The sequence below is a fragment of the Gymnoscopelus microlampas genome (assembly GCF_963454915.1).
Source record: "Gymnoscopelus microlampas genome assembly, chromosome: 11".
Classification (NCBI taxonomy): Eukaryota; Metazoa; Chordata; class Actinopteri; order Myctophiformes; family Myctophidae; genus Gymnoscopelus; species Gymnoscopelus microlampas.
In genome coordinates, this window is record NC_139948.1 from 12,427,370 (window position 1) to 12,452,624 (window position 25,255).

At 42.9% G+C, this 25,255-nt stretch overlaps 1 protein-coding gene across 1 annotated transcript in view; it reads right to left on the minus strand.

Moving 5' to 3' along the window:
- The window catches only part of LOC311055638 (phospholipid phosphatase-related protein type 5-like), a 49,737-nt gene continuing 24,482 nt past the window's right edge, over positions 1 to 25,255 (minus strand). Inside the window, exons 3-7 of the mRNA XM_084071887.1 lie at positions 13,084 to 13,204; positions 12,002 to 12,252; positions 2,827 to 3,003; positions 2,190 to 2,333; positions 1 to 163 (exon numbers count right to left, since the gene is read on the minus strand). Of these exons, the coding sequence (XP_083928013.1) occupies positions 128 to 163; positions 2,190 to 2,333; positions 2,827 to 3,003; positions 12,002 to 12,252; positions 13,084 to 13,204 (729 nt within the window). The 3' untranslated portion in view covers positions 1 to 127. The remainder of the gene's footprint in view (positions 164 to 2,189; positions 2,334 to 2,826; positions 3,004 to 12,001; positions 12,253 to 13,083; positions 13,205 to 25,255) is intronic.

Genomic DNA, 25,255 nt, shown 5'->3' on the forward strand with positions numbered 1-25,255 from the left:
ACCGCGGCGAGTGCTGCTGCTGATACTGCTGCTGCTGCTCGGCCGCCAGGTCTAGACTCGACTGGAAATGGAGCGAGACGGTATGAGGACATCTGGGGCCGCGGGGGGGAACCGATAGGGCTGAGGGTCATGTGATCTCTGTGAACGGAGATCCGCGCGGAGTCTGCTGTGGGGACAGAGAGGAGTGAAGAAGAAGAAGAAGAGAGAAAACAAAACAAAAAAGAACAGAGAGAGATAGAAGGAAGGAAGGCGAGATAAAGAGAGTGAGAGAGAGAGGAGGAGTCGGAAAAAAAGGGTAAAAAGGAGAAAAGTGAAGAACGAATAATCAAGAGAGATGTTCCGAAGAGGTGGGGCGAGGGGGGAGGGAGGGTAAGGCGACAGAAACGGATGACAACGGAGAGATAGATGTATACATGTGTGTACAAAAGGCCCTCATTGAAATTGACAATTGAGGTCAATGTAACCTGTGCTCTTCAGCAGGTGTGCTGATTAGCACAGGTGCTCTTAATGAGAGCTTTCTTCTCAGTCCAGAAGTGCAACGAAGAAACAGAAAAATTAAGGAAAACGAGGGACATGGAAAGAAGAGCGTGATCACATGAGAGCGGTGGGTGGGTGGGTGGCCCCCAGAGGATAGGTGGATGGGTGGGTGGGCCTCAGAAAGGTGGGTGGGGTTTAAAAGTCAGTTAGAATGGCTGGACATAGGCGCTGTAAGGCGGGGCAGAGGCGTGGAGTGACGGATGCTGGAGGAGAGAGTGAGGAAGAAAAGCGAAAAGGGAAGAACAGATTGAGAGGAGGAGGAGGAGAGGCAAGGCGGGAGACAGAGGGGGGAAAGAAAGCCGTCAAGGGGAGGGTTAGTGAGGGAGACAGACCAGACAAGGACACAAGGCATTTCATACACGTATATACACCGGCAGAATGGTTACGGTCCATCCGTCCCCCCAGTCACGCATTGCATTCTTCCATGAAAGTGTCTAAATGTCCCGCTATAGGCTGTCCTGGTCCTTATACAGCCAGTTTAAGCCATTAAGACCGGGAAAGCATCTAAAAAATGTCTTCTAATTCATAACAGTATTTGAAAAGCATATGTTGCTATATCAGTGGCGCTCAAACTTTTTCATGTCAAGGACCCCCAAAATGATATGTATTTGGCCACGGACCCCCATGTCAAAATGTCTAGTTCCAGGGACCCCCAGAACCAAAGATTTGAGTTACAAATGTTCCCTCTAAAAATATATATATATTCAAAAATTTGCACACATTTTCACATTTTTTCTAAAAATAACAGATCTACAAGCTCATGACTTTTCGGGTTTTCTAGCCGTCTATTTACGGAATTGTCAATCTGTGCTATTTCATCGTGTTCTGTGAGATCAGGCTGGACTGTCGTAAGAAATAAATGTAAATGTACAACTAGTGGCAGAATAGGGGTGGTGGGCATATATTGTGTAATTCACCGAATGAGGTGCTAGAGGAAAGGCCGTGGGGTCCAACAAAATCATGTCCATCCCGCAATCTGGCTATTACAGTATGTTATGTGTCCTTCATTTTGTGAGACATGAGACATTTCGACCTGAGGGTGGCAATATAGAGTAAAAAATGTTCGCTTACAAAAAAAAAAGTATATCCAAAGACTTGCGCACATTTTCACGATTAAAAAAAAGAAATAGCAGATAGCGTGTCACTTCGTGCCGCACTATGAGCTTGTATATCAGCTATTTTTGAATAGCCAAAGTATAAAATAATGGTTAAAGTGGTTCAATTATTTTTTAAATACATTAATTTAATAACAAAAAAAAATCATGGGTTAAACTGCAACGTTTCTCTGGGATGGTAAATTACACCTGGAGCGTGCCAGCCAAACCGCTGACTCACTTTTAAGAGGGAAGTATCTCTCCAAAACCGCCACCTCCCATTGACACTGTACACGTTTCTGCTGTTATCAGCCAAAGACATGGGTTCATGGGGGGAGTCATTGTGGGGGGGGGGGGTTGCCTTGGGCATGCAGGTGAAAGGACTTCACGGGGGAGGCACACAGGAGGAGGAAACAGGATGGAGACAAGGACGGGACGGTGCCTGTCTAGTGTCCCCACCACTCCCCTACACCCCATGTTACGCGTGGCCTCACGCCCACACAAACACACACACAAACACCCCCCCCCCCCCCCCCCCCCCCCGGCCCGCACCCTTACCTGAGGCCCACTTAACTTTTCGAGTGGACTCTCCACACAGGGCAGCGTCACCATGGGCATGCCCAGCACGGACTCTGGGCGCTGCGGCCGCGCCGGGGGAGGCGGCGGCGCCATCTGCTGGAAGTTGTTGATCACGCAGGTCACCTGGCAGGAAACGGAGAGCGGCGCGCGGTGGCAGAAAGAGAAATGAGCCAACAACAGGTACAGCTACACGTGAAAGAAGAAAAAGTGGCCGCTAGCTATTTTCCCCTATTGTCTGCTGCTATCATGACATGCCCAGAATATATAGGGACACTAGGGGTGGTTAAAAATGTGATTAAAATCGACGAATCCCGGAAAGAGGCTCCTACATCTTAACAGTAGCTCAAGGAATTGATCACACAGCAGTGGTGGAATGTAACTAAGTATATTTACTCAAGTACTGTACTTAAGTACAAATTCATATTTATAAAAACAGAAATATTTGTTTGCATTTGCTCCCCCCCCCCGCCCATATATATTTATACGTTCCTTATCCTACATTTTGGAATCTTTTGTTCGGACCAAAGAAATGGACGCATCCCCCAAACCCCTCGAATCCTTCACGCGGACCCTTTCCATGCGACCCCCTCCTCCCTCTGCCTCTCCTTCGTCTCACCAGGAACACGGCGATGGAGCCGCCCGTGAAGAAGCCGGCCAGGACGTCCGACCAGTGGTTGCGGTACTCGGCCACTCGGACCACGCCCACCAGCATGGCGAGACACAGCAGGGTGAGGCTGACCGTGGGCTTGGTCAGCCTCGTGCCTTTGGTCCGGAAAACCAGAGTCACGTACATCTGAGGGAACACGCACAGTCAGAGATGGGCGAAAATACATTGAAAAGTATTTTGATACAAAATACAAATACTGGGTCAAACAAAGTATCAAAATACAAAATATAAATACAGGTCAGAGAAATGTATTTTGAAAATACAAAATACGTATTTTTGTATTTTGAAAATACAAAATACTACATTTGAAAGTATTTCATTTTTTCCATCCCAGCCAAATACAAATTACAAAATACAAAAAAGTATTTCAAATACGTATTTCAAATACATCTATTTCAAATACTGTCCATAAAATAAAATAAAGTATTTTATGTATTTCAAATACAGAAAATACTATTTGAAAAATATTTGAAAGTATTTTGATACAAATTACATTTCATTTTTTCCATCCCGGCCAAATACAAATTACAAAATACAAAAAAGTATTTCAAATACATATTTCAAATACATGTATTTCAAATACTGCCCATCTCTGCGCACAGTAGATCAGTGGTGGAAAGGAACTAAGTACATTTACTCAAGTACTGTACTTAAGTACAATTTTGAGGTATTTTTCTTTTTACTTTACTGGAGTATTTCCAGTTTTCAGTACTTTTCCATTACATCTCAGAGGAACATATTGTACTTTTACTCCACCACAATTATATGAACACTTTAGTTACTAGTTACTTACACATTAACCACTTCAGCCCTATATACATTTTGGCCATTTGCCATTTTAGCCAAATAGCAGATCTACAAGCTCACATTTTGTTTTTCTACATTTTGAACTTGCATAATTAGTACTTTCTACTTCTGGTACTTTGAGTCCATTTTGATGCTGAAACTTTTGTACTGTTGTACTGTTGTTTATTTATTTAAATTGGTATCACAGTTGTTTTCTCTTTTTATAGGGCCAAGTTATGCTTTCAGTTATTGTAGGTACTGTAGTCATGGCTGCCAGTTCCCACCTGATGTCATGTGGGAGTTCAGACTGCTCCACACCGTACCGAATAACTGCTAGCTTGCATAACATCTTCAGATTAGGACTTAAATCTAAGATATACATGTCATCATGGGTGGTGGGGCATCTGATTCTTCCAAAGAGGATGATACGTTCTCCCACCATGCAACAACCCATCCAACACCCCCCACACGGGGCTTTCCCATTGGGCTCTGCAACCTTCTTCCATGAGAAGGTCTGTGAATTGAATTTCCACACATCATTGAAGGGCTGGTTAAAGTTTTGTCCACCATATATGTACAGCTCTCCATTGTAGACAAAGGCTGAATGACACCAGCGACCTTCTGGAAGAATCTGTGCAGAAGGTGTTCTCAGCCAGCAGTTGGTCACTGTGTCAAACACTCTGATGTTGCACCAGACCCCCTGGCCCCCATAGCCCCCAAATACAAACATCTTTGTCCCGATGATGGTGGCAGAGTGACGTGATGAAACAGGTGGTGGAGTTCCTCTGGTGTTAACCAGACCAGACCATTGTGGTGGTGTCCAACTTGAACAAGTCATTAGTGTATACAGTCAGCAGCTGGGTGTTTCCTCCATGAATATACATGACCTTCCTCAAGACACAGGCTGAGTGGTACCACCTCTCCCCTGGAACAGTACCAGAAATCTTAGGATTGGACCATCTGTGGTTGCCAACATCAAATGAATAAAGCACGTTAAAGTGAGGACGTCCCCCCCAGATGTAGACAACATCTTCTACCAGAACAGCTGTGTGGCCCCAGAGCACGCAGGGAACCTCAAGGGGACGTTCTCCTCTTCCGGTTTTCACTGTGGTCAACTTCCTCCAGCGTAAAGACAGTGTGTTGAAGATGTGGACATCAGTCTGATCACTGTTGTATCTGAATCCTCCAAATGAGTACACCTTGTGTCCGACTACCACAGCAGCTGGCCAGGAAAGCCTATGTTCTAATTTCAGATGTATCGTCCAGTGAAACATTTCACACTCCAGCACCACTGTGAATCAGTGCAGCTAATTTACAGAAGAGGTTAGAAGGCAGGGCAATTTGTTGCTAACAGTTGCTAAAGGGAGTTCTGTTGGAAAATACAATAAAAACAATTAAAAGGACAATCATGTTGAATGTGATGACGATGTTGTGATGTCATTCCTTGATGACATTATTATGGAATAGCTAATAATGTTACTCAAAGTGAATGGCCATTTAAGCAATATCTATAATCTGAAATGTGCTATTAATAAGATTTGTTTTGTCAGTACTATGACACCAGTACTATGACAGCAGTCATCCATGTTTGGGCATATCGAGATAAAGACACACAGACAGATATGCAGAGATGTAGAAAGGCAACACCTTGGAAACAGAGGCCCTCATTTATCAACGCGGTGCAGCCCAAATAATGGGCGTACGGCGAGATCAACGCACCTTTCGGCATTTATCAATATATCCTGACGTGGGTTTCATCCTACCGTAGGCTGACATCTCACGTCTGGTCGAGACCAGTTGTTGACGTTGGCTGCACCCGTTTATTCCATTCTAGACCTGCGGAGCAGCATTGTCTGACTGTCTGACAGGCAACTAGACACATAATCCACTCATAAATGTATATCTACACTAATAAATAATCGCTGTGAAAATATATCATTTTATAAACTAATTTAAACAAACTGCTTTAACAGTCATTCGGTTAAATGGTGCATTTATATAGCGATTCTATCCGAAGCGCTTTACATTGATTGTGCCATTAACCCATTCACACACACATTCATACACCGATGGCGGAGGAAACCATGCAAGGCACCAACCTGCTCATCGGGAGCAATTAGGGGTTCAGCGTCTTGCTCAAGGACACTTCGACACTAACTCTAGGGGAGTGCCCCAGCCCGGGATCGAACTGGGAACCTTGCAGTTTTCCAGTTCACTCTACCCGGCCACTCCACCCCTGAGCCACTGCTTGCAGATCTGCATGGCTGCATTGGCCATTTGAAAATAGCAGATCTACAAGCTCACAACAGGTCGCATTGCGACGCGTTGTGATCTTGTAGATCTGCTATTTTCAGTGCAGCAGTGCTTCTGCGAGAGAATTTTCGGGAGCCCCGACTATGTTTTCACTGACAGTGAGGTCTACAAACTTACAGTAGCTTGTCCTATGTTATGGAGTTATGTCATAGAGAGTTATGTAGGCTACACAACCTGGCTGGGTTAAGGATATAAACCCGACGCTCCAATATTAACGTGGCGGCACGGAATCACTGCATTCCGCCCGAGTCTCATGTACCGCTACGCTACGGACAAGAAAGACAAAGTTGGGCGGGCGCACGCGCGCGTGTGTGTGTGTGTGTGAGAGAGAGAGCGAGAGAGCAAGAGAGAGCGAGAGAGCGAGAGAGAGCGAGAGAGAGAGGCGTGTGCGTGTGCGTGTGCGTGTGTGTGTGTGGCGAGGCGAGCGGGGGAAACTGTTTCTTATTGGCTTTTCATGCTTTTTTTGGTCGTATTCTGGTTCTTCATGTCGTGAAGTCGGGCGTTTTGTGAATATTTAAGGGCGTGTTATTTAAATGACGCTCGTTTTCAGACGTGAGATTTATCAAAGCTCCGACCTGATATACGCTAGGATCCGCTGTATAGGATCCTTTGATAAATGTGACTTTGACGTTGGTGTACGGCCGAATATATGGGAAAATATATGCCGGTTTATACGCTGCATTGATAAATGAGGCCAGTGTGTTTGTGGACTGGTATAATTTTGAGGCTCAATGCTCAGGAAGAGCTTCTCCCCATGGCAGCAGCTGTTAGAGTCATAAACAAGGACATGGTCAGGTCCTCTCTTTCTATAATATCTCATTTGTAACAATGTATTTCTACATTGCAGTATTGATACTTGTACTTAAGTAAGAAATGAGAGTACTTTTTCCAGTAGAACCACCATGCTTCCAATAGAACCACCACAGTGCCACCACTTCCAACACAGTTAACATCCTCAGTGTTCGTTGAAACCTGAGTGTAGAAAAGGAACCAAATGGACGGTCCATTTAGTTCCAGCTTAGACTAAGAAAATAACATCACATTTGACACATGTAAGTTTTTGTTCGCACAGAATCGTTGGGATATCCTACCCTGAGAATTCTCTGACGCTGCCTTCAAAATCTGCACCTTAGCAGCAGGGTTGCCAGATCTGCTTATTATAATTTCCCAGCAAGATTTTATTTGAAAATAGCCGATCTACAAGCTCACAACGCGTCGCGATGCGACGCGTTGTAAGCTTGTATATCTGCTATTTTCAAATAGCTGATGTATATGTTAAAGTGCACATGTGACCCATAGTCGCTTCTTTTGGGCTGGTTTTGGGCTGTTTTTTTTCTAGACCTGGTTGCTTGTTTCTCTCACGGAATCTGGCAACACTGCTTAGCAGGCAGTATTCTATGTTAACTTAACCCATTGATACAGGGAAAGCGCCTGTGCCATTCTGCATTTTCGCGTTGGCTATTGAAAAATAGCAGATATACATGCTCACACAGCGCGTCACGTCGGCAAAGATGATTGATTTAGGGAGATACGCCATCCCAACTGGAGCCACTAGAGGTGACATGGTACACAAATCCTACAAATGGTGTCCTAAATGGGCGCCGTCGTCCGACGGCAGATCTCGCACGTTTACTGGTGCTAGATAGGCTACCGCAAGAGTGCGTGTTGCTGGGCAGTGTTGATTTTGACAGCAAATTTTGATTCAGTTTTAGTCATAGTCTTTTGAATCAAATTCCATTCAGTTTTAGTCATATTTTAGTCATCTGAAATGTTTTACTGTTAGTCTAGTTTTAGTCGACTAAATATCATACAATTATAGTCAACTAAATCTACAGTTGATTTAGTCGACTAAAAAGTATTTTGGAGGGCTTTGATGGCGTCGTAACAGCTGATTTTACACTTGCATGCTGAAAATAGCCGATCTACAAGCTCACAACGCAACGTGTTGTGAGCTTATGTGCTATTTTCAGAGCACAACACCCGAGCACAACCGAACATAAAATTACTTGTCTTTTAGTTCTACTGGATCTCTTCTCCACTATAGTCACTCCTAACATTTTAGTCTAGCTTTTATTTGTTGACGAAATCGTCAATATATTTAGTCTTAGTTCTAGTCATCATAGCTTAGTTTGTATTGTCTCATGGCATGGCGAGAGTATGTTTTGCACCCTGTCCGTCCGTGTGTCCGTCCGTCCGTCCGTCCACGTATCTGTCTGTGAACAGCTAATCTCCGGCACCGTTGGCTCAGCCACTGCGAAACTGTGCACACACACTCCCTGGATGCCAATTCAGAACCTCTTCCCCAAATGGGCCTGTTATAGCGCCACCAGGAGGCCGCTTTTTGCAACAACAAAAAAATTTACACTACTCCTACAGATTTTGTCCAAACATCACGCAAATCGGTATACAGTATCTCTATAGTCATTAAACGAAACAGGTCTTTCAGATTTTTCATATTCCATCCTGATTGGCTAAGAGTGGCTACCTTCCCCCCTAAATAGAAAATTAGATATTATAGAAAGAGAGGAACTGACCATGTCCTTGTTTATGACTCTAACAGCTGCTGGGTAGAAGCTCTTCCTGCATGAGTATTGAGCCTCAAAATCTTACCAGTCCACAAACACCCTGTTTCCAAGGTGTTGCCTTTCTACATCTCTGCATATCTATCTGTGTCTTTATCTCGATATGCCCAAATATGGATGACTGATGTCATAGTACTGACGAAACAAATCTTATTAATAGCACATTTCAGATTATAGATCTTGCTTAAATGGCCATTCACTTTGAGTAATGTTATTAGCTATTCCATAATAATGTCATCAAGGAATGACATCACAACATCGTCATCACATTCAACATGATTGTCCTTTTAATTGTTTTTATTGTATTTTCCAACAGAACTCCCTTCAGCAACTGTTAGCAACAAATTGTCCTGCCTTCTAACCTCTTCTGTCAATTAGTTGCACTGATTCACAGTTGTGCTGAAGTGTGAAATGTTTCACTGGACGATACATCTGAAAGTAAAACATTGGCTTTCCTTGCCAGCTGCTGTGGTAGTCGGACACAAGGTGTACTCATTTGGAGGATACAGAAACAACAGGAACAACAGTGATCAAATTGATGTCCACATCTTCAACACACTGTCTTTACGCTGTAGGAAGTTGACCACAGTGAAAACTGGAAGAGGAGAACGTCACCTTGAGGTTCCCTGCGTGCGCTGGGGCCACACAGCTGTTCTGGTTGAAGATATTGTCTGCATCTGGGGGGGACGTCCTCACTGTAACGTGCTTTATGCATTTGATGTTGGCAACCACAGATGGTCCAATCCTAAGATTTCTGGTACTGTTCCAAAGGAGAGATACTGCCACTCAGCCTGTGTCTTGAGGAAGGTCATGTATATTCATGGAGGAAACACCCAGCTGATGACTGCATACACTAATGACATGTACAAGTTGGACACCACCACAATGGTCTGGTCTTTAATTAACACCAGAGGAACTCCACCACCTGTTTCATCAAGTCACTCTGCCACCATCATCGGGACAAAGATGTTTGTATTTGGGGGCTATTGTGGCCAGGGGGTCTGGTACAACAACATCAGAGTGTTTGACACAGAGACCAACTGCTGGCTGAGAACACCTTCTGCACAGATTCTTCCAGAAGGACGCGGTGGTCATTCAGCCTTTGTCTACAATGGAGAGCTGTACATATATGGTGGACAAAACGTGAACCAGAACGTAAGTGATGTGTGGAAATTCAATTCACAGACCTTCTCATGGAAGAAGGTTGAGCCCAAAGGGAAAGCCCCGTGTGGGGGGTGTTGGATGGGTTGTTGCATGGTGGGAGAACGTATCATCCTCTTTGGAAGATTCGGATACCCCAACACACCTGATGACATGTATATCTTAGATTTAAGTCCTAATCTGAAGATGTTATGCAAGCTAGCAGTTATTCAGTACGGTGTGGAGCAGTCTGAACTCCCACATGACATCAGGTGGGAACTGGAAGCCATGACTACCAACAATAACTGAAAGCATAATTTAGCCCTATAAAAAGAGAAAACTGTGATACCATTTATTTATTTAAATAAACAAACAAACAAACAAACAAACTGCAAGTGGCAACGGGGTCCAAGCATATAAGATCATGAAGAGAAATATGATGAAGAGAAAGATGATGAAGAAGAGGAAGATGATGGCCCTCAGGAGAAAATGCAGACGAAGAGAAAACATAAAAACATAATGTGGTTCACAGTGACATGTGTAGACCAAGGACCAGTGGAGATTATACCCAGAGGTAAGTGACTGATGTGGGAAGAGGGATTCTCTGCTGGAACTGTTACCTCCACAACCCTCTGGATAAGTGGATGATGATGGATGGATGGATGGATGGATGGATAAGTGGGAGGATGGATAAGTGGGAGGATGGATGGATTCACCACATTAAGACTAGACTGACAGACAGACAGACAGACAGACAGACAGACAGACAGACAGACAGACAGACAGACAGACAGACAGAATACTCTCACTTGTCAGGACATTAAAAAAATGTATTAGACATTGCTCTTTCTGCATTAGTAGTCATCTTCCAGTTGGTTCCGTGCGGGGACGCTGGAGAGAGCAACCTGGTATAATATGACTGTGTCATATCTTGTTTTGTTTTGTTTTTTTCACAAAAAAAAAATATAATCACCTCTCTCTGCAGAAATATATTATTATTATTCAAATGCTCTCTCTGCGTGCGTGCGTGCATGCGTGCGTGTGTCTCCACACACACACACACACACACACACACACACACACACACACACACACACACACACACACACACACACACACACACACACACACACACACACACACACACACACACACAGGCTGTCAGTGCAGTGTTCCTGTCGACCTGTGTTCCCATTAGAGGAATCAGATCATTATTTACCAACAGAGAGGCAGACATGAGTCTTTTCAGCAGATCAGCTCTTGTATCTCATTGAATTCCTGTTGCTGTGAGACGTAAACAGCCCGCATCTGCCTCTAGTGTAACACTGTGGGTCACATCAACACATAATGAATGAAAAGAGGTCAGATAGGAGTTGGCTGTTTGATGTTTGTTAATCCCATTTTTCACCATGCAAAACATAATTTTACTTCGGGTAAGTGATTTACCTTGGTTAAAATAAGTGTTAAATATCTCTATATTGTGATAGTACTCATTGCTATAGAGTGTTTGTTCAGTAAAAGGAGTCTCCATGTCTCTCCAGCTCTTTATTAAACTGTAGCAACTATCAGAATATAGTACTTTAAACTTTTTAACAAAAAAAATACCAAAAGATATCACTTACCCTACCTTTAACTAAAACATTTGAGTACTTTTTCCACCACCGCCACCTCCCCAGGTCTCTCTCTTTCTAAACCAGGGGTGAGCAACTTTGATGATGGAGAGGGCCACCATATTTCCACACTCACTCCAGAGGGCCACATTACTGTCGGGCAGATGCTTCTTATCTCCGTATTTTAGCTTTTTTCATAAATGAATGCCGTACTTCGCCATTCTATGTCACACTCAAAACGCGTCGCACCGCGACGCGTTTTGAGCTTGTAGATCTGCTATTTGTGCTATTTTTGAATTGGAATCCTGATTTATTAAATTTTTCTATTTTTGAATTGGAATCCTGAAAAGCAACATTTTCATTTAATTTCAAATGCCTTTAGTTATACTTATGTTAACTTTATGAACCTAAATACAAATACATTGGACATAGAAAAGACAATAGAATTGTAATACTAGTCATTAAGCTACTAATATAGACTGAAGTAATTAAAGCGGGTCATGTTTGGAATTGTAACAGCTGAAATCAATAATATATCAGTATTCCGATATTAACCTGCGGGCCGCATTAAGGGAAGGTGGGGGCCGCATGTACTGTAGCCCCCGGGCCGCCAGTTGCCCATGTATGTTCTAAACCTATCGAAACATCCGAACCGGACCCCTCTCCTCCTCCTCCAAACCCCCCAGGACGTACCACGGTGTAGACGGCGGAGTAGACGCTGAGCGCGGCGTCCTTGGAGGGGAAGGACTTGCGGGCGGACATGACCACCAGGGGGTTCCCGGTGCAGGCGCGGCCCCCCGTCACGTACTGCAGGGCCGACTGGCAGCCCAGCGCCGTGTAGTTGGGCCGGCACGCCGACAGGAAGTGAGGCGTCTGGTTGCCCGTCACCACCTGGCCCGCGTTGGCGAAGATGGTCGTGGCGAAGAGGCCGAAGGCGTACACACCTGGAGAGAGGGGAGGGAGGGGGTGGTACTGTATGAAGTATATTTATACGTTTTGTTTTTTACAGTGGTGTAAAGTAACTAAGTACATTTACTCAAGTACTGTACTTAAGTACAATGTTAAGGTACTTTTACTTTGCTGGAGTATTTCCAATTTTCAGTATACTTCTACTTCTACTCCACTACATCTCAGAGGCAAACATTGTACTTTTACTCCACTACAATTATTTGAACATTTTGTTACTAGACTAGTTACTTTGCAGATATAAATGATTACGTTGTAAAACATACATTAACCACTTTAGCCCTATTCTATACCTAGGCTATTTGAAAATAGCCGATCTACAAGCTCACGACGCGTCGCATCGTAACACGTTGTGAGCTTGTAGATCTGCTATTTTCATGGAATTTCTGTACTGTACCACTCGTCCTAGGATATCATAACGTCATACTAAAGGTAAGAATTAACGTTGGCCGTAATTCTCCTTTAACCCATTAAGACCTGGAACTGTGTAATTTTTAGATTTGAGCTAAAAAAGCATTATTTTACACTTTGGGCTATTCAAAAATAGCAGATATACAAGCTCATAGCGCGGCACCGAGTGCCGCGCTACGAGCTTGTAGATCTGCTATTTTTGAAAAATCGTGAAAATGTGTGCAAATCTTTGAATCTCATTCTCGCACGCACATGCACACACGCACACGCACACACACACACACACACACCCACACACACACACCCCTGCACGGCACCAGCGTGGCTCCATAATCATGCCATGCCATGATTGATTGATTGATTGATTGATTGATTGATTGATTGATTGGCACGTTTACCCAGGAATCGTATGATGCGTCTGAGCAGAGGGTTGAAGTAGCAGCAGTCGGCCGTGACGATGGTCCTCTCCTGTGTCTCCTCTGCCTTGGTGAAGAACGCACACAGCTCTCCCACCAGGATCTGCACAGAGCCATGACAAACACAACCTACTGTTAGAGCAGTGCTTCTCAAACGTTTTCATGTCAACGACCCCCCAAAATGATATGTATTTGGCCGCGGACCCCCCATCCCAAAATATTTAGTTCCAGGGACCCCCAGAAGCAAAGATTTGAGTTAAAATATATATATTCAAAGATTTGCACACATTTTTAAGCTTGTAGATCTGCTATTTTTGAATAGCCAAAGTATAAAAGGTTAAAATGGTTGAAAGGATTGCGACGCCATATTAACAAATTTACCCAAGGACCCCTGGGGGTCCCTGAGTACATTCACTCAAGTACTGCACTTCTACTCCACTACATCTCAGAGGCAACTAATGTATTCTTTCTACTCAACGATAATTATTTGATAGCTTTAGTATGACATAATATCACATTTTCGTCACCTTCCTAAACTAATGGCTTAAGTCATTTTTTTGAGGAAAATGACATTTATGCCTAAGTCAGCTCCTCATGACACTGACCACCTCTGGTAAAATCGCCTATCTCCTAATTGAAATGGATCATGCTGTTCCCTCCCCTTTTAGTATAATGGCCTAACTCCCTAGTGTGACTTAGGCCAAAATAGGCTTTTTTTTGGCCTAAGTCACATGGTTTTGTGACTTAGGCCGAAAAAATGTCCTAAGTCAGGTTTAATCCTATTTAAATCTCTTATGTTACATAACTGACAGACAGTGTTATTTGTATGTTAATAGTCATACTTTGTTATAAACGTTTTGGGTGAAATGATTAAGAAATATATAGTTTTGTTTTGGATCAGTTTTTATTTTTTTCTGAAAAACTTTAAACAAAAAATGACGTAGGCCATTAGGTTAGGAAGGTGACGATTTACAAAATGCAAATGTGTCACCATTGGTTAAAACAAATACAGTGCTACAGACAGTAGACATGGTTTAATTGTACAGCACATTTCAATAACAAGGCAATTCAAGGCAAAAAAAACGTTACAGTATTAGAGAGAACAGCAAATAAGAATACCGTAAGCTAAAACAAAAAGAAAGGAAAATGTACGAATAGATTTACAGTGCAGCACAAGGAATGGATCAAAAACATCAATAAAATTCCATGGCAAACAGAAAGCCGTCAGGTTTTATTGAAAAGAACTGAGAGTTGTGGCAGACCTGCAGTTTTCTGGAAGTTTGTTCCAGGTATGTGGTGCATACAAATTGAACACTGCTTCTCCGCAATTAATTTCGACTCCAGGGACAGAATATATACACAAACTAGAAAGACTGCAGTCAGTCGATTTTATACAGTACTTCCGTCAGCACTATGCAATTGTCAAGAGATGCCATTTCCACATGTCAGGATAGTTCAGCGTCAGTGGTGTAGTAAGTAACTAAGTACATTTACTCAAGTACTGCAAGTACACTTTTGAGGTATTTTTACTTTACTGGAGTATTTCCAATTTTCAGTACCTTTACTTCTACTCCACATCTCAGAGACTCCCCTACAATTTTCGTGAAAACTTTAGTTACTAGTCACTTTGTACATATTGATTATTATTACAAAACATACATTGGCCACTTCAGCCCTATATACATTTCGACCATTTGAAAATAGCCGATGTACAAGCTCACGTGCTGCGTGCTTACACAGAAGCTTGCAACAAAAATAGCCGACCTTGTGAGCTTGTATCAGCTATTTTACACTGTGCTGTATAAATCAAGCTTTAGACATGGCGTGATATCTTGGTGAAACTGAACATTCTAATCAGCCCACATGTCACTGTCACACACAACCAATAGGTTCAGTTCTTTGTATACATAATCACATTAAGTGATTGCATAATGCGTGTGTTTGTGTGCTCGTTCCTGCGTGTGTGTGTGCGTGTGCGTGTGCGCGTGTGTGTGTGTGTGTGTGTGTGTGTGTGTGTGTGTGTGTGCGTGTGCGTGTGCGCGTGTGTGCGCGTGCGTGCGCGTGCGCGTGCGTGCGTGCGTGCGTGCGTGCGTGCGTGTGTGTGTGTTTGTATATACTTGTGAGAACCAAATACCCCACAAAGAGTCAAGGGCCCCAATAAAAAGAAAGTTAGGATTAGGATTAGACAATTAGAGGTCAAGTATAGTGGGTTGGAATTGAGTTAAACATGATTTATACTTAGTTGCGGGCCAGTGTTATGCGCCAGCAAATAGCTGATCTATAAGCTTGCAGTGCGACGCCTTGTGAGCTTGTAGATCTGCTATTTTTCGTCTTTAAGGCTTACGGTCAAAAATGTCTGAATTTGTTAAAAATGGCATTCATAGATTCGCTGTCCTAAAATGTTGATGTCCTCACAAATATAGTATAAAGTATGTGTGTGTGCGTGCGTGCGTGCGTGCGTGCGTTTTGTGTGTAGACCTGTGCACTGGAAAGACAGTGACTTTGTTCTGAAAAGCACGACAGGACAAAAAGAGGACGGGACACAAAAAGGAAGATAAACAGAGGAGCGACAGACGTGGAATCGTGGATACAAGAATAGAAGGAGGCGAGGAACATCCTACAGACAGACACACTCTTACATAAAGAAAGCAAACAAAATGGGTCGGAAGCTCGTTGGAGAATGAGCTGTCCTGTCATATAACGTCATTCATGCTGACTGCCTCTACGATCAGCGGACTGTAAAAGAAACAGATAGGGCTCATGTGTATATGTATTAAATACACCCTCCAGAAAAACATGATTATGCGATTATGTGCATAATATTATGCGATTATGCGCATAATTGTGCAGGGTCGCTTTTTTTTCCAAAAAGGCCGCATCACATTGCATAATATGCGTTGAATTTTCTCATATTTTGCAACTTTTCACATATTTAACATATTTCCGCATGTTTCACAACTTCCCTCTTCCCTTCAAAAAATAGCAGATCTACAAGCTCACAGCGCGTCACTTTGTGCCGTGCTGCGAGCCTGTACATCTGCAAATACATCAATTTGGGGGTCCTTGACATGAAAAAGTTTGAGAGCCACTCTTCTAATCTACAGTTCTTTCAGCTGGGATGATGCCATCCTGTCAAAAGACTCACGCACGCACGCATGTTGTGCCCGCTGGCTTTTTTAATTTAATTTCCTGCTTGTTTCATGGCTGCCTGCTCATACGGGGGCTCTGTATGTCTCATATAGTGTTTGTTTCCCCGTTACCTTTTCTAGCCATGTTGTGCCCGCTGGCTGGCAAAGCCTGCTTTTCAGCCAGGCTACCACACACAGCAGCTCTTACAGTGACTCATAACTGACTCGTAACTCTGAGATTGGACATTTTGTACAATCTCAAAGAGTTACAAATGGATAAGAGCACCTGTGCTAATCAGCGCACCTGCTGAATAGCACAGGTCACATTGACCTCAATTGTCAATTTCAACGAGGGCCTTTTGTACTGAGGATTTCTCACTGTGTACGGTTGTGTGGCTCCTGTTGTTTTGTGTTCAACATGAATTTGTGGTGACGTGTTTGGCATCATGTCTACACTGAGAGAAAAAGGACAAAAGAGAGAAAACGTTCATAGTAACTACAAGGTTAGTCGTGTTACCGGAACGTGCACAATAGTAGCTAACTAACTATAGTTCTCAGTGTTGAGGATACGAGGTTACAGTACTTAAATGACTCTTTATGTAATGATATTATGTCTTGTCTTGATGGTCATACAGTATATGACTGGGGTTTCACTTTCATATCAATGAAAATACCATCCTTAAAGGGATAGTTCACCCCCAAAATGACTTTTTGTTCTATCGATTAGTCACCCCATGGAGACTTAGAGAATTAATGGATTTCTTATTTTTTTTGTCGCATTCCTAAGCCAATAATTTGATGACCAGCGGACCGGTAGGCAGCGGTTCCGGTAGGAGACACAAAGGAGACTCTTTCTATCTCTTTCTATCTACTGGAACCGCTGCCGGTTATCAAATTATTGGCTTATAGGAATGCGACCAAAATAATAATAATAATAATAATAATAATAATTCAAGTCTCCAAAAACAGTAATTTTGGGGGTGAACTATCCCTTTAAATGAGTCTTTATGTAATGATATTATGTCTTGCCTTGATGGTCATGTATGACTGTGGTTTCACTTTCATATCAATGAAAATGCTATCCTTAAAATGAGCGATGTACTGTACAATTCACTACAGCGTTAGCCTCGGAAACCCATGCCTTTTTTTTTGTTTCAAAAGAAAAAAAGCCTGGGAGAACCTTGCAGGAACACTGGTCTTAGGACCTTGTTATCTCCTAACCAATCAGAGTGCTCCAAACCCAGGCGCTGGAATCCAGCGCCTGGGTTTGGCTCCGCCCTTCAAGACCATCGATTGGGCTTGTTCTTTCAGTCTACTACAGCGTTGGTTCTCAAAGTGGGGTCCGGGGACCTCCAGGGGTCCATGAGGGGGTTCCAGGGGGTCCCCAGCTAAATGTGTTACTCTAGCATCACAATAATGTAGCTTTTTTAGCTTTTATACTTTGGCTATTCAAAAATAGCAGATATACAAGCTCATAGCGCGGCACCGAGTGCCGCGCTATGAGCTTGTATATCTGCTATTTTTGAAAAATCATGAAAATGTGCGCAAACCTTTGAATATATACATTTTAAAGCCAACATTTGTAACTCAAATCTTTGCTTCTGGGAGTCCCTGGAACAAAACATTTTAAGATGGGGGGGTCCGCGGCCAAATACATGGCATTTTTGGGGGTCCTTGACATGACAAAGTTTGAGAACCGTTGCACTGCAGTACAGTATACAGTATCAGGGACACTTCCAATTCACAAGGACACAGACAGGCATCATAATGAGAGATTAATTCTGCTTCTGTGATCCTGGCTTTATGAAATTAAAATTCCCTTGGGGGGGAATGGGGAGCCTATAACAAAATCCTACTGCCACCATGGTCTCATGGGGACCTATGAGATGGCCATAAATCCTCAGCTTAAGACATGACTCCATGGCCATATATATAAGACCCAATACAACGTCTGTGACAGGATTAGATCAGGTTACTCATGTGCAGTGGTGGAAAGTAACTAAGTACTAAGTCTACTCAAGTGCTGTACTTAAGTACATTACTTTTACTTCCACTCCACTACATCTCAGAGGCAAACATTGTACTTTTACTCCACTACAATTATTTGAAAACTTTAGTTACTAGTTACTTTGTAGATTTTGATTATAATTACAAAACTCTTCAGCCCTATATACATTTCGGCCATTTGAAAACAGCAGATCTACAAGCTCACAATGTGTCGCATTGTGAGCTTGTAGATCTGCTGTTCTACAAGCTCACAATGCGTCGCATTGTGAGCTTGTAGATCTGCTGTTTTCAAAGGTTTTTTTATAAATTGTATGCATTTGAAAACTTGTGAAACGGGACATTCTGCGTTATGAGGACTTTCTACTTTTGGTACTTTAAGCACATTTTGATTCCAATACTTTTGTACTTTTACTCAAGTAAATTTTAAAATTCCTGAATTTTACTTGTAACAAAGTATTTCTTCATTGCAGTATTGATTAGACCCTCCAGAAAAACGCAGGCAAAAATCCTTGATTATGCGGGCTAAAACTCTTGATTATGCGGGCTAAAACTCTTGATTATGCGGGCTAAAACTCTTGATTATACGGGCTAAAACTCTTGATTATACGGGCTAAAATCCTTGCTTTTGCAATGAAATATGCGTTGTTTTTTTTGCAATTTTATGCGGTGAAATTGCGGGAAGTTGCGAAATATGCATAAAGTTGTGAAATATGCGGCAATATGCGGCAATATGCGAAATATGCGATATGCGAAAAGTTGTTAGTTGTTATTATGCGATGCGATACGATACGGCCTTTTTGAAAAAACGTTACCCCCGCATAATTGTGCGCCATTTTGCTGTAAATTTTGTGGTAAATTCTGCGATCGCATAATCGCATTTTTCTGGAGGGTCTAATTGATACTTTTACTTAAGTAAAAAAAAAAAACTACTTTTTCCACCACTGGATGGTTTATTCCGTCTTGAACATTAAAAAAACACTTTACCAATTGTTTCGTATGATCACCCCTCTGTAATCCCTCTCTCAGCCCTCTTTCTTTCTCCGTCAGTCACATTTTATAGGTTTTGGTTTGGAAAGTAGGTTAGAGCTTTCTTCTCTCTCTCTCTCTCTCTCTCTCTCTCTCTCTCGCTCGCTCTCTCTGTTTGTGTGCCTTCTGTCTTGTCGTATTTCATTTCATGCTTTACGCCATGCCAAATCCTCTCAAATCCACCAAACAGGGGAAAAGAGGCTTTTTATACAGAGACGCACAGTGAAATCCGGAGTGTTGATTTAACACAGTGAGAAATGGACCCGTACACACAGTCAAATCCTCAGTGTTGTTTCATCCATTTGTAACTCTGGGATCTTGGGAAAATAATGCAACCGAATGGGCTTTTTTTGGGTGACCCCATGGAGACTCAACTCAGAGAGTGTACAAATGTAACCAAATGGACCCGTTAGGGCAGGGGTCTTCAACGTTTTCAGGCCAAGGACCCCCTAGCCGAGAGAGAGATGAAGCAGGGACCCCCTACTCTATATTGTACAAAATTGTGTTTCAGATGAACGTTTTCTCAACGCTGCGAGGCGTTGAGAGCTTGTAGATCTGCTATTTTCGGCTAATGTTCCCCTCAGAAAAGGAATTCTAGGGTTCAAGTGTAAAAAAACTAAATCCTATCACAAAACGATTTGGCGGACCCATAGTAGCTCTGAGGACCCCCTAGGGGTCCCGGACCCCCTGTTGAAGACCCCTGCGTTACGGTCCATTTGGTTACATTTGTACACTCTCTGAGTTGCAAATGGATAAATTAAAGGGATAGTTCACCCCCAAAATGACTTTTTTCTCTATCGATTAGTCACCCCATGGATATTTGATCATTCTTAAGCCAATAATTTGATGACCGGCGGACCGGTAGGCAGCGGTTCCGGTATAGGAGACACAAAGGAGACTCTTTGTGTCTCCTACCGGAACCGCTGCCGGTCATGAAATTATTGGCTTATAGGAATGTGTAAAAAACAAAAAAAATATCCATGAATTCAAGTCTCCATGGGATGACTAATCAATAGAAAAAAAGTAATTTTGGGGGTGAACTATCCCTTTAATTTAATATTCAGTCGTTGGGTGCCAAAAATAGCCAATGGAACCGAATGCTCTTTCAAGCTCAATCATGAGCTTTATCGATTGAAAAGAGGAAATATAGATGTCTAATTTGTAAGCTTGGAGCTGTGTGGACCTTAGACCTTGCCAATTTGATTTAGTTATAGATATGGCAAATGTTACTATATATTCTGCCGTTTTATTTATCCAAGCTATTTACCTATTGCATAATAGTCAACATTTCTTTCACTGTTAATCTGTTTGACCTGTTTGTGTCATGGTTGAGTGTTTCAGTAGCACCCATATGCTGGAAAGACTAGCATTCAATGTGAACCCACTGCGGTTCGTTCTTCACATTGTGTTTAGTGGAGAGCTGCTGGAAGTACTTGAGACATGTGGCAGCAGTGCATTTGTCATCAACAAACATACAGAGGCAGAACATTTATAACAGCGTTCAAAATGAGTGTTTATCTAGTGTACAAATGGACCAGAAAGGGCCCAGAGTTAAAATTAACAACCAGGATCTTACTGTGTGGGTCTCGCAGCTCATCCAAATAGCAAAGGTTACGGAGAGAGGTCAAAAACATCCAAGATTAAAGCGTTTCATTTGTCATGTGCCGTGACGGGGAGATGAGAGGGAAGTCAAATGAAGAGGAGGGATAACAGAGCAAAACAAGAAACAGGGACCCCTCGTGTGAGCAAGAGGGGGGTCCATTGCAGCAGTGGTTCTCAAACTTTTTCATGTCAAGGACCCCCAAATTGACACTTATTAGCCCGCGGACCCCCATTTTAAAAGATATGCCAGGGACCCCCATAGGAGAAGATTTTTACGGCTCTATAGCAGTGGTTCTCAACCACTTTAATTTCAAGGTCCCCCAGTTTGACATGCATTAGGCTACAGACCCCCATTCAATGGCATTTCTATCTCTGGGACCCCAATTAATATTGTAAAATCAATGTTAATCTAACTCTGAGAGTGTACAACTGGAACCAAATGGACCCGTTAGGGTCCATTTGGTTCCATTTGTACACTCTCAGAGTTACAGACCCATAAGGGTCCATTTGGTTCCTGTCCATCATTTAGCTGGGGACCCCCTGGAACCCCCTCAAGTACCCCTTGGGGTCCCCGGACCCCACTTTGAGAACCAACGCATTACAGCACCCTGCCGGTGGTCTAGAATGTTCCGCCATTGACTATGACTCACGGTTTACTTTCAGGTTCATTTTGGTTCCATTCGCGTACACTCTCAGAGTTAAATGAACACTCCGGACTTTTTAGTGTGCAGCTAATGAGCTGCCAAGCTGAGGAGCCCCATCACTTCTCAGCTGAAACGTGTTAATTGGGAATCGTGACATGGGAAGGTGTGAGGTGGAGTAGGTTCAAGGAACAAACACACTCACATACGCGCGAGCTCAAAGTGGCGTACAATTTTGGGGTGTTTTTACTTTACTGGAGTATGTCCAATTTTCAGTAACTCTGGGTCCTTTCTGGTCCCTTTGTACACTAAATAAATATTTAGAACGCTAACGCTGTTCTAAATGTTTTCCTTCTCTGCCTCTGTATGTTTGTTGATGACAAATGGACTGCTGCCACTTGTCTCAAGTACTTCCAGCTCTCCACCAGTGGTGTAAAGTAACTAAGCACATTTACTCCAGTACTGTAATTAAGTACAATTTTGAGGTGTTTTTACTTTACTGGAGCATTTCCAATTTTCTGTACTTTTACTTGTACTCCACTACATCTCAGAGGCAAATATTGTACTTTTACTCCACTGCAATTATTTGACAACTTTAGTTACTAGTTACATTTCAAACATTTTAGTACTTTTACTTGGTACTTTAAGCAACGTTTGATGGCAATACTTTGTACTTTACTCAAATAATATTTTGAACACAGGCATTTTAGTTGTAACAGAGTCTTTTTATATTGTGGTATTGCTACTTTTACTTAAGTAAAATATCTGAGTACTTCCTCCACAACTGCACACACGCGCGCGCGCGCGCGCGCACGCACGCACGCACGCACGCACACACACACACACACACACACACACACACACACACACACACACACACACACACACGCACGCACGCACGCACGCACGCACGCACACACGCACACACGCACACACACACACACACACACACACACACACACACACACACACACATCAGAAGCAGAGTGGTGCAATGTGAGAACAGCTTTTCCTTTGATTTCCATCTGAGGTGCTGAGGTGCTCATGTTTGTAATGGTTTGTAAACAAATGGTGTATAAATACGCACACGCACACATACACACGCACACATACACACACGCACACAAACACCCCCCACCCTGAGAGTCACATACACATTATCTCACTAGCAGCCTTCAGTAAATTGCCCAATGAGTCAGACGTCCATTGCATCGTTATGCTGAATTGTGAGGTCCACAGCAGTGGTGCAAAGTAACTAAATACATCTACTCAAGTACTGTACTTAAGTACAATTTTGAGGTAATTTACTTGAGCGTGTCCATTTCTCAATACTTTATACTTCTACTCAACGACATAGAGGCAAGTGTACTTCCACTACAATTATCTGAGAACTTTAGTTACGATGTGTTGCTATGTTGCTGCTATGATGTCGCCTGAATTTCCCTATGTGTGGATCAATGGAGGTTTATCTTAACCAAGGCCCAATATGAAAGTCATGTTAGACATAACTGGCTGGACAAACTTTTAAGATGCCCGGAAGATGAACGCACACACACACACACACACACACACACACACACACACACACACACACACATACACACGCACACACGCACACACGCACACACGCACACAAATACACACGCGCCCTGCTGCCAACAAACTCTGGCAGCAGGGGCATCTCCAGGGCATGGTGGCGGGCTCCAGCTCTAGAGCCAACACTTCAAAGACTTGACTGATGACTTTAATTACAAGCTGGCACCCTGCTGTTCGCTGACAGGGAGCGCTACTACAGTGCCCTCTGTTGGCCCTGGGGGGGGGGGGGGACTCATGGCCCTGACCCAAACACACCAGTGCTTTGATATGATACGGTACTACACACATTACACTCACCCCTATCCGTAACTACTAAAACTCAAGCTTGAAATGTATGTTCTAGCATTCTTGGAGTACTCAGAAAAATCCTCAGTGTTAAAGGGATAGTTCACCCCCAAAATGACTTTTTTTTCCTATCGATTAGTCACCCCATGGAGATTTGAATTAATGGATTCTTTTTTTTTGTTTAAAGCCAATAATTTGATGACCGGCAGTGATTCCGGTAGGAGACACAAAGAGTCTCCTTTGTGTCTCCTACCGGAACCGCTGCCTACCGGTCCGCTGGTCATCAAATTATTGGCTTAGGAATGCGACAAAAAGAAAAAAATATCCATGAGTTCAAATCTCCATGGGGTGACTAATCGATAGAAAAAAGTCATTTTGGGGGTGAACTATCCCTTTAATTTACCCTTTTGCAACTCTGAGAATGTACAAATGTAACCAAATGGACCCGTCAGGGTCCATTTGGTTACATTTGTACATTCTCAGAGTTGAATTACCACTCCGGATTTGACTGTGTACCACGTCTCCCATTACATGGCTTAGGGTTTGATAAGTTGCTGCTCTGCACTCCAAGAGAGTTGGGAGTTGCCTCCGACCGAGTCAACAGCGAAAATGGTGAGGCACTTTGCCAACATGATTTGGGGCATCTACTCCGTTGAAGAAAAAATGGACTGGGTGTCATGATTTACCAGCCTGCATTAGTGTACACGCACGCACGCACGCACGCACGCGCACACACACACACACACACACACACACACACACACACACACACACACACACACACACACACACACACACACACACACACACACACACACACACACACACACACACACACACACACACACACACACACACACACACACACACACACACACACACACACACACACACCTCTGTCAGGTTAGGTTAGGATAGCTTCTAGCTGCTGGGAGTAATGGCCCATGACCCAGGCTCAGTCTGCAAAGTAATTTACCCTCAGCCGGGGCGGCTTCAGAGGGCTGCTGTAGTTCGGTGAGTGACTGTGGTTGTGTGAGAGAGTTCAAAGCACGGCACCGCATAATACAGTACAGGATGTATCACGTCGTGAGGTGTGAGATTCACACGTTCGTCTATTTCTTGCGGCTGTAAACTCGCACTGCGTTCGTTCTACACCAGGATCCCCATCGTGCAAAAAAATAGGGAGTTGAACCTGAAGAACTCTCATACGTTTAAATTGTCATCAGTTGTGAAACTTTGATCCACAGATTACATGGCTTCACAGTACAGCATGCAGTACATAGCACAAAAGATATGGACTTGACATCTGCATAAACAACACCAGTGGTGGAAAAAGTACTAGATTTTTTTACTTGAGTAAAAGTATCTATACTGCAATGTAGAAATTCTCTGTTACAAGTAAAGTCCGGAATTCAAAATTGACTTAAGTAAAAGTACAAAAGAACTAAAGTGGTCAAACAATAGTAATGGAGTAAAAGTACAATATTTGCCTTTAAAAAAAATATAAATTATTGCATTATAAAACATACATTAACCACTTTAGCCCTATTTTATATGGCTATTTGAAAATAGCAGATCTACAAGCTCACAGCGACGCGTTGTGAGCTTGTAGATCTGCTATTTTCAAACATGTTAGTACTTTTACTTTTGGTACATTTTGATAACAATACTTTTGTACTTTTACCCAAGTAAATGTAGAATTCCAGACTTTTACTTGTAGAGTACTACAGTACTTTTTCCACCCCTGGTTATGTCTCACACTCTTGGTGTGAGACATAACCTCTCTGTCATACTCCCTGGGTAAGGTTTTACAACTTAAATGTCATGCACACTACAGAATGACAGGCGGACTTCTGGAAAAATTAAGTC